Source organism: Phascolarctos cinereus, unplaced genomic scaffold (genome assembly GCF_003287225.1).
Source record: "Phascolarctos cinereus isolate Bilbo 61053 unplaced genomic scaffold, phaCin_HiC Scaffold_4;HRSCAF=312, whole genome shotgun sequence".
Taxonomy (NCBI): domain Eukaryota; kingdom Metazoa; phylum Chordata; class Mammalia; order Diprotodontia; family Phascolarctidae; genus Phascolarctos; species Phascolarctos cinereus.
This window is the reverse complement of record NW_027555847.1, coordinates 339,310,513-339,327,984: the sequence shown is the minus strand read 5'-3', so window position 1 is coordinate 339,327,984 and position 17,472 is coordinate 339,310,513. Positions and strand designations below refer to the sequence as shown.

The following is a 17,472-nucleotide window of genomic DNA, read 5'->3' as shown; positions in this document are numbered from 1 at the left end:
CAAGCTATTGACTTGTTTTTCATGATTTTCTTGCATCACTCTCATTTCTCTTCCCAGTTTTTCCTCTACTTCTCTTACTTGCTTCTCAAAATCCTTTTTTAGCTCTTCCATAGCCTGGTACCGATTCATATTTTTCTTGGAGGCTTTGAATGTAGGAGCTTTGACTTTGTTATCTTCTTCTGGTTGTCACCAAAGAAAGATTCTATGGTCTGATTTTTTTTTTGGGCTGTTTGCTTATGTTCCCAGCCAATTACTTGACTTTTAAACTCTTTGTTAAGGTGGGGTCTGCTTCAGGGGTTTTGTGCAGCTGTTTTCAGAGATACTTCTAGGGACCTGTAAATTTTTGGTTCTTCCAAGGTGATATGATCAAGGGTGAGGTGTTTACTCCTTTCCTGGCCTGTGCTCTGGTCTATGAGTGACCACAAGCACTCTTTTCTGCCTTGGAACTGTGGGGAGGATTCTCTCTACACTGCCACCATAAACTCCACCACATGAATGCTCCTTCGACAGCGACCCAGATCCAAGCCCAGGCAAAGCAAAAGAATCCTGCCTCAGCACCAGCAAAGAGATCCCTGAAATCTCCCTCTTATCAGCCACTCAATCCCCCCCACCATCTGTGGGCTGAGAGCTTAGGAAGCAGCTACCGCCCTGGGACTGTTCCAGGACTGGGACCAGACCAAGCTCCTCTCTCACCCAAGTCTGACAGACTTTTCCCACTGACCTTCTAAGTTGTCTTTGGTGTTTGTGGGTTGAGAAGTCTGGGAACTGCCACAGCTGCCTGTGATTCACTCCCCTGAGCCCTGCTCCAGGTGGGCTGGGACCTGGTCTTTGCCTGCACACCCATGCTGAACTGCATTCCTCTCCCAGCCTGACACAACAGTCCTTTTCCATCAACCATCCAGGCTGTCTTGGGCTGGAAATTTGTTTCACTTTGTCTTTTTGTGGGTTCTGCTGCTCTAGAATTTGTTTAGAGCCATTTTTTACAGGTATTTGGAGGGTTTACGAGAGAGATCAAGCAAGTCGCTGCTTTTACTCCACCATCTTGGCTCCACCCCCTGGATTCTTTATCTAAGGGATAAGCTGCCATCTTGCTTTCTATCTCATGATAATCACAAAAAATAGAGTCAGCTCTCAGTTACTCACACCTAGGGCAGCTAGGTGGTCCAATGGCTACAGTACTAGACCTGGAGTCAGGAATTCAAATCTGGTCTCAGATACTAGCTGTGAGACCCTAGGAACCACAGTTTTCTCAGTTATAAAAACAAAAGCCCCTAGTGCATAGGTGGTCATACAGATCAAATCAGATATTTGTAATGCCTTTAGTACAGTACTATGTGAAGGCTTATTCTCTCTTTCCCAGCTATGTTTGTCCACTGCATATTTTTCCCTCAATACTTCTGTTAATACTATCTCTGTTTGTTCTGTAGCTTAACTCAGGTATAAAAAGATCCTCTCTTTTCCAAACAAGCTATTTAACTTTCTCCCCCTAACCTTGTAGAAAGTTAGTGTGAACCAGACAGCAACCTCAGTCCTTGAGAGGCTGGGACCTGGGCAGTGAGTCTATACTGTCCACACTCAAAATCGGGTCAAGACATGGCAATCTAAAGAGAAAATTCGTTGGCACAGTGGATAGAGCACTGGACCAGCTTAGAAAATTACTCGCTCTGTGACTCTGAATAAGTCACTTAACCTCTGTCTACCTAAGATTCCTCATTCTATAATAATTGTTGTCAGATAAATACTGCATATATGTATGTGGTTTATTTTGTTTTTCATTTATTATCATAGGGATTTAAGATTTACAAAGTACCTTAACATGTTATTTCATTTTATCCTCACAACAACTCTGGGAGGTAGGTGCTATTATTATATAATATATAAGGAAACAGGCCATTTACTTGTCTATAGCTGTGACAACAAGAAATTTTCTAAAATGACAGCATCTGAAACATCCCTATAAAAGGTAAATGGCACTTTTCCTCATTAAAAGAAAAATCACAAGCACTAAAATCTATTGTTATAAATAGTAACAAACATGTGTTCATTCACAAATATTCAGTCTGTGTACTATCTCATTTCTATGACATGTTCAACACACATGTCCCGGCTCTACCTGAATGCATCCTACACCATTAGTTTTCTTATTAGATTGCTTGATCTTGACATGATTTAGAGTCTAGACAACACAGATTCATTTCCTGGGTCCCAACCTCCCAACCCCATGCTCACTACATCACTATATACTCTGAATCCCCAGTGGACCAGTTGTTAGCATGCTATTTGACCTTTCACTATTTTGCCAGCTCTGGCAGAATTATCTGTCTTCAAAGGGAATAGTCACAGAAAGACAGACACAAAGATAGAAACAGAGAGAGACAACTTGGCTAGAACACGATATTTTCTTTAAATATTTGCATATAAATATAACAATCATGTTAAACTCACCTGGGAGAGTGAAGCCCTATTTTGTGAATGCTTTTCACAAAGCATTCAATAAATATTGGTTGATTGATTTGAGAAACAGAGAAAGAGGGACAGAGACAGAGAAACAGACACACAGAAACAAATAGACAAAGAGAGACAGAGAGACAGAGAGACAGAGAGAGAGAGACACACACACACACACAGAGAAAGAGACAGTAGCAGAGAGAAAAAAGGACCAGTCCCATCTCCCAATATCAGCATTTAGAAACCAGAACAACTACTATATTAATCATTTTTTAAATTATGGCCATTTTGGAAATTGGCGTGCAAAAGAATAAATTACTTTTCCAGACTCAAAGGGTGAGTTAGCACCAGAGGCCAGGAGAGAAAGCAGGACTCCAAATTCTACAACCAATGACCCAATGTGTCTACATTCCAAATTTCACTGCTCACTTCTACCTTTCAATTTATCTGCTGGGAGAAGAAAGAGAAAAAACTCACAGTAGTCATCTCGTAGGCCAGTAAGATGAATCTTCACCTCTGGCTGGAGTGTCACGTCACTGAAACTTTGATGATGCACAGACTCCTCTCTATGAATTCCACCCCTGCAGCCTACAAGAAACAAATCAAAGATGAGCCCATCCTGCACTCCACGGTGGTCCTGGGAACCTGTTCAAATATTTCCTCGTGTGTATGAAGAGGTGCCAGAGATGTAGGGAAAGTGAAAATCATGCTGCATTCTAAAGTGGGAAAGGAGAGAAGAGGAAAGGGCAGGTAACAGTAGTAACTGCAATCAGAGGGTATTATTTTTACCAATAAAAAGACATTTTCTAATTTAAAGAATATACATATACATCAGTGCACATTATTAGATGGTGAGCTCCTCAAGGGCAAAAACTATCTTTGGCTTTCTTTATACCCCTCAATCTTAGCACAGAGCCCAGCACATAGTAGGCACTTAATAAATACTTAATCAACTCTGTCACTGACTGATATATGCAGATTATAACCCATTTATAATTTAGTAGAAAAGCCTTAGGAAGTTGCCTGGGGAGCAGAAAGGGAAATTGTCTCTGTGTTGTGCACAGAGATATCATCAGGGGTAATATTTGAACCCAGGTCTTTTTGGTTCTAGGTCCAATATTTTATTCACACTTTCTCAAAACAAACATATACATACATATAACCATAAGCAATATGACTTGGCTAGAACACACTTTGGCTGTTTACTATTTTATTTGAATCCACAAATCCACATTGACACTTGCATATTAATATAAGCAGTGTGCCAAAATTCACCTTTGTTAAATGAAGCCCTACTTGGGCGAGCACTTTTCACAGAGCATTCAATAAATATTGGTTGACCAATTGATCCGTTTCTATGCTTCGTTATCTCTGTATCAAGGCTTCCAGAGAGATACTGTTTCCAGTGTATTTTACCTATGAGAGTAGGTAAATAGAATACTAATTCTTTATACTTTCAAGACACAGTCATTAAAATGCTGACAGCGTCAAGTTCAAAGGCAAAACCCATAGGACTGTCTGAGGCTTCTACTTGTCTAGCCTTGTGCACACAATTAGCAATGCAACAAACACAGCAGTCCTGCAGCAGAGTGGCTAATGAGACAGCTAATATGATATCACAAGGGGGCCCTGCATGCTGGAGCAAGGAGCTGCCTTGTCATATGTAAGAAGCTATCTGTCGGCTGAGGAAATCTGCAGTCCCGTACAGAGCATGGTGGGACAGCCAGAAACAGCCCTGTTCTATACGTCAGTCATTACAAAGAAGACCAAAGGCAGTTAATGAGTAACATGCCCTCGACCATCTCCACTACATATCATGCAAATTCCTTTTCTTTTGTTAAACTGGGAGACTCAAACCTAGTCCAGGTTTCCAAAGTGTGGGACTGATTGATTAGAAAAAGCTCTTAGCTTTTTTTTTTTGTCTCATAGATCCCTTTGGAAGTCTAGTGAAGCCTAGGGACTCTTCAGAATAATCTTTCTAAATATTTGAAGGCTATGCTAACTTCCAACTAGAGGTTAGTAATTTTTTTTTCCCATCCAAGTTCATGGACCCCAAGAAATCTAGGAGTTTAACCGCCAGGTCAATAACTCCTATATTAAAACCATGGAAGGCAATTTCAGCAAGGTTTTTTCACTTATTTGGAAGCAAAGAAGCCATCTTTTTTTTTTCTCAAATGTTGGATTTTTGCTCAGTTGATTGCAGATTCTGAAGCCAAGGGACCAGGGTAGGGTTAATAGGCTCTTTATGAGGTAATCAAATGTTGTGGGCCACAGCTGCAGACTTAGACATCCTCAGGCCAGATGTGCTTCATGCCAAAAATCCCCTAGAATGTCAAAATGCAGACACAGGATAGAGCCCTCCTTGCCTCAACCTGCTACATAATCTTTGGCCCAAAATCAAGTATCTAGAATCTTATTAAAACACAAGCGTGTTACTGGTCACATCAAAAGATGAAGTAGAGGAGACATTTTCCCCTCTCCTTTTCACCTACACATTTCCCCAAAGCCCGTTGATGTTTGTGCTTGATTTTAAAGAGTCATCCTGAAAGCAAAGATCGCAAAGGTCTGTCCATAGCTTTCTCCATTTTCCTAACTTTAAATTCCTGCACACCTAAAAGAACATATAAAATGTCTGAAGCTTTTGCCTCCATTCTAACATATGGGGGCTATACTTGTCCCCATTTGGCACCTGGAAAAACTGAGGAATGGAGAATGAATGATTACATAAAAGTCTAAAGAAGGAGGCTGGGGAGTAGAATTATAATTTAGGATTTAGGTCTTCTGACTCCCAATCAATCCTGAACATATTTAATGGTGACCCTTCCAAAACAACCTAGACACTTATTCCAGAAGGAAACATATCTAGCAGCTTTCCTAGACATTGATGAAAGGAACAGCTAGTTCTCCCAGTGATGTTTCCACCCAGAGGCTAGGTTGCTCACCAAACATCTCCCACAGACATTACTTCCACCCATGAAACCTCTGGTGGAACCCAATGTAGCCTGAAGAGACAATTTGACATGGCTATAGCTTCCAGATTTCCTGATTGCGTCCTGAGGTACAGGGGTACCATTCAAGCAAGTTCTTTGGGCTCAACAGACAAACTAAAGGTGGGGTGGGGGTTTCCAAGGCTCAGGTGATTCAACAGAAAATATCAGTCACACCCTTCCTCCTCCAAGGAGGCAGCAACAATGCTTTCTGTGCATAACTTCTAGGTCAGACTAGGAGCTAAGGCTCAGCTACTCATTCAGTTGAGGGGTCATTACTAGAAGCCTCTGGGTCATGTGGAAAAAATGCAAAAGTCAGTCAAGTCAATCCAAAGGAAAGACTTTATGTCAAGAGCTTGCTTTTTCCTTTTCCTGTAGGTATAACTAGCCCCAGCCCTGAAGAAAGATTTGAAGATTTCTTTCTTTTGCAGCAAAGGAGAGGGACTGACCTCGTCTGAAATTTTTGCTTAAGGCTCAAAGTTATGCTGTAGTTATGCCTTCACCCCTTTGTCATACCTATGCCACATCAAGCATGCTTAGGGAGAGATGTGGCCCCTGCTCTATGCACATGCACTCACAAAAACACATTCTCTTGTACACTTAAGAAAGTGTCTTAGGTCTCAGAAATCCTAGAGGACAGTTATCTCTCTATGCTCTTGGCACCTCCACCTCACTAGAGAGCTACCTCCTGAGTAAGGATAATACTCAGTAAAGAGACAAAAGAAAAAGAAAAATGAAGGGAGAGAGGATGAGGATCATAGATCTAGAGCTGGAAGGGACCTCGCAGGTCATGCAGCCCAGCCTCTTTTTACAAATGAGGAAGATGAGGCCCGGGATATTAAAAGATTTGCCAGAGTTTCAGAGGTGTAATTTGAACCCAGGTCCTCTGACTCTGGAGCTCTTTCCATTTTACCTCAAAAGAAAAGAATTTCTACAACTTGACAGAAAGAAGATGGATTAAAGAAAAAACTTTTCTCTGAGCTTCTTTAGGCACTACCCACACTCCATTTTCTCACGTCTTTCCAACACAGACCTTTCCAAAAGCACTTGGGTCTCTCACAGATCTGCATTTTCCCCGTGACATTCCAGGGCTCCTTCGGGAGTGATGGCAGTGGGGTGATACATCTCTGAAAGTAAACAAAGGCAAAGGCTAGGCAAGCTTCAAACATAATGAATAATGTGAGGCTGTCATGGATAATTCTCTAAAAAGTTCAAATTCAGGAGGAACTGCCTTTGGACTAGAAGCTGACATAGCTCTCAAATAAGTTGAGAATCAATCAATAAGCACCTACTACGTGCCAGGTACTGGGCTATGCTCTAAGGATACAAAGAAAGGCAAATGAGTCTTTGACCTCAAGGAGCTTACAATCTAATGGTGAAGCAACATGAAAATAACTGTGTGCAAGCAAGATTTGGACAGGATAAATTAGAGATTATCAACAGAGGGAAGGCACTAGCATTAAAAGAGACTGGAAGAGGCTTCTTTTGGAAGGTAGGACTTTCATTGAGATTTCAAGGAAGCCAGGAGGTAGAGATGAGAGAGAACATTCTAGGCTTGGGGACAGCCAATGAAAATGCACAGTCAGAAGATAATGTGCCAAGGTAGCACATCAGTGGGACTGGAATAGAGATGGAGCAGAGTAAAGTAATGTCTGTAATGGGGGTAATCAGCTAACAGCTGTGAGACTACCACCATCAAAGGACCACGTGCCACCTGTAGGGCTCAGTGCCGAGGTGCCCAGGCTTTGGACTGACTAAAATCCTTTGGTTCCCATGAAAGAAGCAGTGGCTTGGCCACTGAGGCAGGGATAACTGTCCACTCAGTAGACTAAAAGGAGAGAACAATTTCAGCTCTCTCTCTCTTCTCCTTTACCTCCCTCTCTTCTCCTTCAACTCCTTCTTCTCCCCCTTTTCCTTCACCTCTTTTTCTTTTTATCCATCTCTCCCTCTTTTCTTTCATCTCTCCAGAATATATATCACAGAACCAGGAATGTGCTGGATCCTGTTCAAATCACCTCATTTGAGCAGATTGTTAAATTTTTAGAGTGAGTAATTTACACCTTGGACATCAGTAAATGCTACAAACGAGGGCTTGACTTATTGTTCTGTCAAATGCCTCAACTTAAGAAATTGATGGAGAAAATGTTAATAGTGCAGATTGAATTGAAAAGTGAGTCCTGCATACTTTTGGGGATATGGGAGATGGGGAGGGAAGCTTGTTAAACATTTACCAGGACACCACTGCATAGAACTAGCTCCTAGTTCTATTACATATGAAATAAGTGGAAGCCAAATGGTAGAGGATTTTAGGAATCAGGCTGAGAAATCTATTTCTGACATTTAAAAAAAATAACACAAATTATTATTTTTCTTGTGGCAATAAGAATACTTTCCCTAAGGACTCTTTTAGTTTTGCTTCAAAATCCTGGGAGATAAGTAAAATTACCTCTAATTTAGCCTAATTCCATATGCACTAGACTAGACTTCTAAAATTCTTCCTATTTCATTTTTTTGTTTGTTTGTTTGTTTGTTTTTGACCACTGAACCAGTAAACTCTTTAATGCTAACAGAAATAAGTAATAAAACAACAGAAAACAATTTTTTAGTTATTTATGTCAGAGAAGACCTGGGTTAGAAAGTTGCCTGTCAGATGTACATCCTGCTGAATGTCTACGTGATTTACTGGGCTATGTCACAGAAATTAATTAAAAAAAAAAAGAACATGAAACATTGAGGGTTGCCATTTTCTTCACATTAAGATCAGCCAGAGAACATACCTAGTTTTGATGCTTCAATGCAATGTATTAACAGCTCACTGTAAGAGGTCCCCAAGGTGTCAAATCTGGTGGTAAGATACATCCTGACAAGAACCGAATGACACAAGATCCTATCTACAGCGTGTCTTATTTTCATTATTTAATACCTCACATTTCTAAAGTGCTTTAAAATCAGCAATCAATCACAATTCTCAGAAATTGGAGCCAATCCTTTGTAGTATGTACATGGAAGCACCTAGGAAGACCTCCATTTATTTCCCAGGGTCAAACAGCAGTGTCTACTTCCTCTCTCCTCTCCTGGCCTTATCCACTGAACCTCAATAGCAACAATGCTTACCTACCTGACTTTTCAGAGCAACATTTTTCTGCCAGTTTCTCCATTGGATGTTAGATGACTCCCGACACCTTAAAGCATCATCATTTCTTCCTAACTTTGCTACCGCACAGGTCTTCCAAAACTGATCACTGGGGGATCCTGAAAACAAGATTTGATTTTTATTTGTAAGCCAGAAAAGAAGTCTCACCCCTTCCACTGAAGATCTCAAGAAGGGAATTGTCCTCATTCAGGGGGCCAACTCCAAATGGGAGGCTGCCCTGAAGGCATCTCTACACAACAAGGAACACAACCTGGTTAGGAAAACCTGGTAAGTCCTAGTCTAGCATGTGCAAGGTCACAGAGTTACTATACTCTAAAGAGCCAGGAGGGTTAATTTCTTAAAACAACACTTTTGTTGGTTACTGCAGCCACAGGATTCTGCAATTTGTGTCAAAGGACCTGGCCTGAACACAGGAATGGCAGTAACAATTCAACATCTAATGTTTGGGAAAAGGACACTGTCAACCCATACTTTTGACTACAATAATAATAAATAAAATAATAAAATTTATAAACTGCTTTGAAGTTTACAAATTTACACACACACACACACACACACACACACACACATTATCTCTTCTGAGCCAAATGAGTTTGGGAAGTAGATACCATCAGCCTCATTTTACAGATGAGGAAATTAAGGTTCGAGAAGGATAAGTAACTTGCCAATGGTTACATAGCAATAAGAACCAGGGTCAAGATTTGAACCCAGGTCTTCTAGTTTCCAAGTCTAAGAATTCACCCACTCTGTCACAATGTATCTCAACAAATCAACTAGTATCTGGCAGAATGCTATTGCTTTCTCAGGAAACCATCAATTAACCTTGGCTTTGTCATTAACAGTAATGACAATATGACCACAAGCAAGCCATTTATTCTCTCTGCCTCAGTTTCCCAAAGTGTCATTCTCCTCCTTATTTTAAGGGAATGTTCTGAGCATAACTCATAGGTCAATAGGAAAGATGCACGGTGCATGTAAGAAGGTTCCAGTACGTTATTCACAATGACTTACATAGGAAAAGGGTATTTAATTAGCTAATTAATTAAAGAGCATTCACTATATGCAAAGAACTATGCTAAGTGCTGGGGTTTTATATAGAAAAGCAAGGCAATCCTTGCTCCCTTCGCTTACATTAACAGGGGGAGACAACACATAGGAGGGTTCAGCGGCAAGTTAAATGGAAAGGCCAAGTAGTCCTTATGGGACTGTGGCAAAGCAGGTATCAAAAAGCTGTGTGGTTCAGAAGAAAGGGCATTAATTCTAGAATCAGACACCCTGGGTTCCAGTCCTACCTCTGATGCTACTACCCCATGACCTACTTCACTTAACCTGGTGGGTCTTTGGTTTCCTCTTTGGTAAAAGAAACATGTTGGACGAGATGGCCATTGAGGTCCCTTCCGGCTCTAGAGCTATGATCCTATGTCATCCAAGACAGACATTGTCAGAAAAGTAGGTGGAGTAGCCACAGGAGGAGAAAAAGGAAGCCTCCTGTAGCCAAAGTAGCCAAACTTCACAGAACTAATACCCTTAGTAAAAGGATTTGTTCTGTAAAACTTGGACTCAGAGAAAAGGCTACACCCAAGGACCTAGAAGGCTGTGCCCTCAAGGCCACAGGTTCCCCACCCCTGCATCTAGTTTATTGACTGCCTTTCCTAGGGAGGATTTATGGAAAGATACAAATAAGAATGGCTCAGAATGGGGTAACTAGGTGGCGCAGTAGATAGAGCACCAGCCCTGGAGTCCTGAATTCAAATCTGGCTTCAGACACTTGACACTAGCTATCTGATCCTGGGCAAGTCACTTAACCCCAATCCTAGCCAAAAAATGTGTGGATTGTAAGCTGCACTGATGGAGATAATAGCCATACTGATGAGGTCCCAGATACCTCAAACCTAAGTTAGAGTAATGTATAAATCAAGTATCTTAAAATTGTTATTGTTCATTTCCATTTTTCTTTCAAAATTGATAAAACACTATGCCTCTTTCCTCTCCCAAATATTTCATTGCACCTAAAGAATTATACATCTCTAAATCCATAATTCTTGCTCCCTGACTTGCTATTAGTTTAATAAAAATGCTCCTTAAAGCTCTATAAACACAAGAAGTATGAATAAGTTTATCACTGGTCCTTAACCTCTATTATCATACAGAATTTGTTTATATTATCACTGGGCCTCTGGTGTCTCTGGGGCCACTTGATACTTTTTCCAAGTTCACAGTAGTTGTTTGGAGGGAATCAGTTATGAAAATCATAACCCAAGTTCCCATTTGGTGTAATGTCCTCTACTACCAGACAATCTGGTAGTCAACAATCCAATAGCAAAAGTATTTAATAAAGACATAAAAGCAATGTAGGTCCCCACCAGTGTCCAGGGGCTGGCTGACACTACTATGATTTTGCAGACATAAGTACTTGCAGAAAATGGTGTTTCCAATTTTGGCAGCCAGAAAGTTTGCCAACTAAGACTTTCTGTTGCTAGCTGAGGAAGGGTCAGAGAAAGGCTCACTCCCCTCTCATCACTATCATCACAGCTTCTATTTCTATAGGGGTTGGAAGTTGTAAAGAATTTCTTATGTCTTATGACATGTACAGCAGTCTCATGAGAATTTATACAACAAGAAAGTGCTATAGGTACAGCATATATGGATTTCATCAAGACATCTGACAAGAGTCTTATATGATATCATTGTAAACAAGATGAAGAGACATGAGACAGATGATAACATAGGATGGCTTCAGGAACTGGCTAAACAGCTGTACCCCTCCTCAAATAGTAACTAATAGAATGGTTTCAGCCTTCAGGAACTCTAGTTACTACCCAACATTTTTATCAATTGCATGATAGATAGATGACATACAGTACTTGTAAAACTGAAGGTCCCACAAAACTGAGAAGGATAGCTAATAGGCTAAGTGTGGCAGGTTTGGGATCCCAGAAGGTCTTGACAGGCTATAACAATGAGCAGAATCTAGGAAAAGAGAATAATTTTCTGACATAGATAAGGACTGGAAGTGCAATTTCATTGGTATAGGGATACCAATATATTGATATAGGCTCTGGGAAGGAGACTCCTCTACCAGTGTATGTGGGCACTGTCCCTACAACATGCACTTGTATGGAATTGCCAAGAGCAATGAGAGGTTAAATGACTTGCCCTGAGTCACACAGCCAGTATGTGTCAGAGATAAGACTTGAATCCAGCTCTTCAAGGTTTTGAGGTCACCCCATCTACTGTACCACACTGCCTTGTGATGTGAATCTAATAGGATAAAATGTAATGTGAATAAGTGCAAAGTCCTTCTCTCAGATTCAAAAATCCAAGTCTTCCTTTACAGTCTGGGAAAAACATGACTAAGCCTGCGGTTTTTAGTGCACTGTAAGCGATGACACAGCAGTTCAAGAAGCAAGTATGATCTATTGCACAATAGAAGTGTAGTGCCTGAATTCAACTATAATATGCCAGGCCACATCTGGAAGACTGCAACTGGGTCTGTGCAACATGTTTTAGGGAGAGAGAGAAACCTAAACAAAGCATGCTAGGAAAACTTGGAAAGGAAGAATGCCTTCAACTAGGAGAACCAGGGGCGGCTTCAGGGAGAAGGTAACACCTGAGCTGAGCCTTGGGGAAAGATAAAGATTTCTGAAAGGCAAAGTAAGAAGATGGACTCAACTTAATTGTTTTATCAGGTGAGAAAACATCTATTGAATTAATCAGTCAACGACAGGTTATTTGTCAAAAGTTCTTAATCAATTTGGGGCAGCTAGGTGGTACAATGGATGAAGTGCCTGGCCTGGAGTCAGGAAGACTCATTTTCCTGATGAGTTCAAATTCAGCCTCAGAGACTTGCTAGCTGTTTGACCCTGGGTAAGTCACGACTCTCTTTGCCTCAGTTTCTTTATCTGTAAAATGAGCTGGAGAAGAAAATGCCTCCCATTTCTTTGCCAGGAAAACCCCAAACTGAGTTGGGGTCACAAAGAGCTGGACACAACTGAACAACAACATAAAAGTAGATTTTGGTTTGCTCTAACGAAAGACTTCCTAACAGAACTATTCAAAAGTGGAAGGAGTTGCTTCAGTAAGTAGTGAGTTCACAGATTTTGAGAGCTGGAAAGGACCTCAGTGACCATCTAGCCCAATCCATACACAAAAAGAATCCCTGCTTTTAACATACCAGACAATTGACTGAAGAGCTCCAAGAAGGAAGAGCCTACCACCCCTTGAGGCAGTTCATTATACTATTGGATAGCTCAAATTGTTGAGAAGTTTTTCCTGACATCAAGCCTAAATATTCCTCATTGCAGCTTCTCCCCACTGTTCCCGCTTGATTCGGGGAGGAGGGACTCAGGGTGCAGGAATGAGTCTGATCCCTGCTCCCCATGATAACCCTTCAAAGTTTCTAAGATAGTTGTCTAGTCCTCATACCTCCCCACTCCTATTCCATTCTCCTTTACCCTATGCTAAACAGATCCAGTTCCTTTAGCCCATCTTCATTTGTCATAGAATCAAGGCCCTTCCCATTTTGGTTGTCCTCCTCTGGACACTTTCTAATTTATCAATATCTTTTTTAAATCATGGTACCCAGAACTGAATACAGTACTTAAGATGAGGCTTGATGAGGGCAGAATACTGTGGTATTATCCCCTCCCTATTCCTGGAAGCTATAATACAGTGGCTGGGAACATAACAAAACTGTTAATAAATCCTTTATGCATCTGTGCCCCTCTTAATGTAGCCTGCTGGGAACTTGAGTCCTCAGATACTGTAATGGAGGATATGGGCATGCTAATTAACATGTAAGCAGGAAGCTAAAAGGAAATACCCTCCTTAAGGGTCAAAAAGGTGTTGCCAGTACTGATTTTACTCCCATTTCTTTGTAAAAATGTTAACTCCTACCTCCCCCTCCATTAACTTTTCAAAATTTATAATCAATCTTGTTTTCTCAAAATTGCCAAATAATTTTAGAGATTTACACCAATGTGCATGAAGGAGCTAGGATAATATATGTAACTGCTATGGTCTTGTATTGGGGGGAGAGGGGGTAAATGTCCAGACAACAAATAAATGCTTGTTGCTTATAATTCTTAAAGCTTGCCCAGAGTCACGTGACTTCTGTCAGAGGAAGAACCTGAATCCAGCTCTTATCAGCTCCAGCTCTCTATCCATTATAATACTCTGCCTCTAAAAGGAGGCCATGTGGCTTCATGGATACATACTTATTAAGAGAATTGTTTATCTGAAAAAAAAAATTTTAAAGGAAAGAAAAGCAATATAAATAATGCCAGGGTGTCAAGTAATAAGATCATTGCCAGCTACATGCACTAAAAATAGACACAACTCCTATGTCTCTCAAGGAGATAAATGGAGTAAAACCCTCTGAGAGAAAAGTTACAAGGGGGTAGGATTTGGGGTGAGGGAACCATCAATCATTTCCCCCGATTCCTGTCAGCATGTTCTTAGCACAGAAATCTGCCAACCTCCCAGGGCAGGCTGTAATTGGCTAAAACCTCTCAGGTTGTACCTGGGATCATCAATATTCTGCTTGATACAGAAGTACGTTGTTCCACAAGCACCTCACTTTCTATCTCTCTGCTCTCTGCACTATAAATTGCAAGGAAGATGCCAGCCTACATTGGGAGAGGGAGTTTCTTTATCTGAGAGTTCTCTATATCAAAGAAATCACAAGTACAGTTAGAAAGACCTGAATTCAAACAATTCCTCTAATACATGCCAGTATTCTCATACTGGATAAGCCACTTAGTTTCCCCCAGGAAACAATCCAAGACTTTTAATTGCCCACACCTTGTATCTTTCCCAGTGCATTCCCAGGACCTCATAAACACTCAAAAACTGTTCTTTCCATGCTCACTACCCATTTTTATCTCCATCTCTTTCCCCCAAAATAATAATGAAATGATGCTTTCTCTTTTCTTCCTTTTCTAAATCCACAGTATCTGACAAAGCTCCCAAGATAGGCTCAAAACCCCACAGGAGTCTGATGTCCTGGAGCTTTCTCCACTGAATATGAGCTACTTTGTTGCAGGGGGAGCTGTCCCTATTACATAAACAAACAACTACTTAGGGACATAATAAATCTTTCAAAAGCATCCTGAAGATTATCTCTTTGATCACTCCTGCTGTCCTACCCATAGCTACGCAGACTGTCCCTTTCACCATTTAACTAGTCAGAGTTATCTTTATTCTTAATATAATGGGAAAGTGCATTCATTCCCCTGTGGAAAGTCTTCTCTATGTTCCCTGTGTGCTCCACAATAGTGGGTGCTTTGACTCATTGTATTACATTAGTTAATTAATTTAAAACTTTGGACCTAAATTCAGGTTAGTAAAATCTAAAAGGAGGCCAATGAGGGTTCTGGGAAACAAATAACAATTTTTAAAAAACCAAGTTTCCCAAACCACTATATAGGAACAGACTTAGGGAAAGGAGGAAGTTTTTCTCATTGGAAAAGAGTAGCCTGAATAGACTAACTCCATGAATGGACCTTCTTCCCACCACAACAGCAATGATATTGACAGCAGTGATAATATCTCCTTCTATTAGCATTAATACACCAAAGGTATGCCAATGAAGTCATCAGCTCTCAAGAATTCTATGATTGTCACAGTCTTAGATTCCTGCCTAAGTGAGAGGGTAAGAGTAACGAGGTACCAAGCAATCTATTGGGCACCATCCATGAAGCCTAGAGGTTAAGGGATTTTTTCCTGGAAATCATTATTACATGGAATTTTATTAGCTTAAAATTTCAGTGGATTTTTAAGCTAAGAGCCACAACAAGCTCAAGGCAACCTGAACTTTGACCCAGGGTGCTTACTTCCATTGGGGGCATACTTCCTGAAAACAGTTGTCCTCCCCACCTGCAGCCCCATCCCTCTCTCCCCTGCCCTGGACTAACATACCAAAGAATCCCATTCTGGTCATACCCCTCTCCTGGTGCCCATCTTCCTTTCCTGCCATGCCACCATTACTATAATTGATCAGAACAAATTGTCCATATCATATTGCCAGGCCCCTGTCATGTAGGATGCCAGGGACCAGCATCAAGATCAGAAAGGTTAGCAGTGTGTTCCATTTTTCCACCAGCAGAGCTGGGTTTCTGTCTGTCCATTCCACTCAACTCAGACGCCCGAATTCCTAGTTATGTCTGTTTAGACCTAAAGGTCACTGAGTCTTGTTAGCAATGGCTGGAGCCTATGTACTGGGTGAACATTGAAACTCCTGCTTTAGGAGAAGGGAAAAAGAAAAACAATTATCAAAATGAATTAAAGTCCAAGATTCAAATTTATTTAGACACCTGGACAGAAAAAAAATTAAAAGGGGTTTACAAAGTCTTCAAAGCATTATTCTAGAGGAAGTTCATGCTTTTAAGATCCAATCAGTTGATACTAGAATTCATGCCTGACAAAATTGGGGACAGCCCCTTAAGGAAGTGCCTATTTCCAAGCCCTGCCTAATGTAAGGTCATAAGCATCTTCTTCCTTCCCCTTTTCATCCATCTCTTGGCTCTGCTTTCTTTCTTTCCTCTGCTTTTACAATCTCTATTTTTTCTTTTCTTTCTATTTCTTTCTCCCTCCTCTTTTTCTCTAACCTCATTTTTTACTTTTCTTTCCTCTTCTTTCTCTGAATCATCTCTCTCTCTCTCTCTCTCTCTCTCTCTCTCTCTCTCTCTCTCTCTCTCTCTCTTCTCTCTCTCTCTCTCTCTCTTTCTCTTCCCTTTATTATCTTCTCTAGATTGCAGGGTACCCCTCAAAAAATTTGCTCCTTCCCACTCTCCTGCCTGGTTCCAATCTTTTGCGGAGGGATAATGGGGCAAGGGTCCCTGGCTAAGTACTCCAGGCTCTTGGACCGTCCTCTCTCATGTGTGGGGCCCATGATGGGAACTTTGCTTAGGACAGGGACAACTTGAATTCTAATTCAGCCATGGTGTATAAAACTTTCCAGTTACTTTCTTCCCTCACCCCATCCCAAGAAATTATAGATAAACTAGAAATTAGACACCTGATTATCCCAATATTAATGATTTTCCTTGGCCACCAAGGACCAGCAAATGAACCTCTTACCAGAATAATGAAAACAATTTTTAAAACAAATTGAAAGCATCTCTTTAAAAAGTCATGGTGATTTGTAAGAAATCATATATCAAATTAAGCCTAAAAGAGGTTTTCAAGTCAAATTATATTCTACTTACACACTAAGCTGATGTTTCTATTCTTTGGAAATTTCTAATTCTTTGGAAAGGAAAGAGAAATCCAGATGGGTAAATACAAAATAAACAACTCATATTTCTATAGCTTGGATGGAGCAGAAATAGCATTAAATGGGAAGGAAGGGAGGCACTTGGGAACTTAAAATGTAACAAATAAATTAAATTTAATTTTAAAAAAAGAAGTATCATTAAATTCAGAGTCACAAGACATGGCTTAATAGAATCACAGATCTAGAACTAAAAGGGAGTTTATAGGACCTCTAGTTAATATCCTCCACTTTCCACTTTACAGATGAGGAACTTTGGACCCACCAAAATAAGAAACTTGTCCAAAGTCACACAAGGTCATAAGTAACAGAATGCCCCTTTTTTTAAACCATTCAGAAATAGCCCATAGTATTATATTCTTACCAAGAATCATGGTCATTTCCTCCTGTGTTCTCTCCAACTCTGATCCAGAAGCATCAGTCTGGTCGTCTAGAGAATGGTCCTCCCGGAAAGGGTAAGCTGCACAATTTCCAGTGGAGACCTGCTGCCCTCTCGTGGCTATTGGGCTACTAGCAACAGGCACCTCAGCTGTCTGTCTCTTCACGATATTGCTTTTAAAGTTAGAATATGTAGTATCAACTGCATTCGATGCCTGTTTATTGAACAACAT

The 17,472-nt window shown here is 40.7% G+C and overlaps 1 protein-coding gene across 1 annotated transcript in view; it reads right to left on the bottom strand.

The window, feature by feature from the left end:
* The window catches only part of CDC20B (cell division cycle 20B), a 41,554-nt gene extending 24,082 nt beyond the window's left edge, over positions 1-17,472 (bottom strand). The window contains exons 1-4 of the mRNA XM_020997195.2: positions 17,226-17,472; positions 8,554-8,687; positions 6,469-6,562; positions 2,926-3,036 (exon numbers count right to left, since the gene is read on the bottom strand). Coding sequence (XP_020852854.2) covers positions 2,926-3,036; positions 6,469-6,562; positions 8,554-8,687; positions 17,226-17,472 — 586 coding nt within the window. The remainder of the gene's footprint in view (positions 1-2,925; positions 3,037-6,468; positions 6,563-8,553; positions 8,688-17,225) is intronic.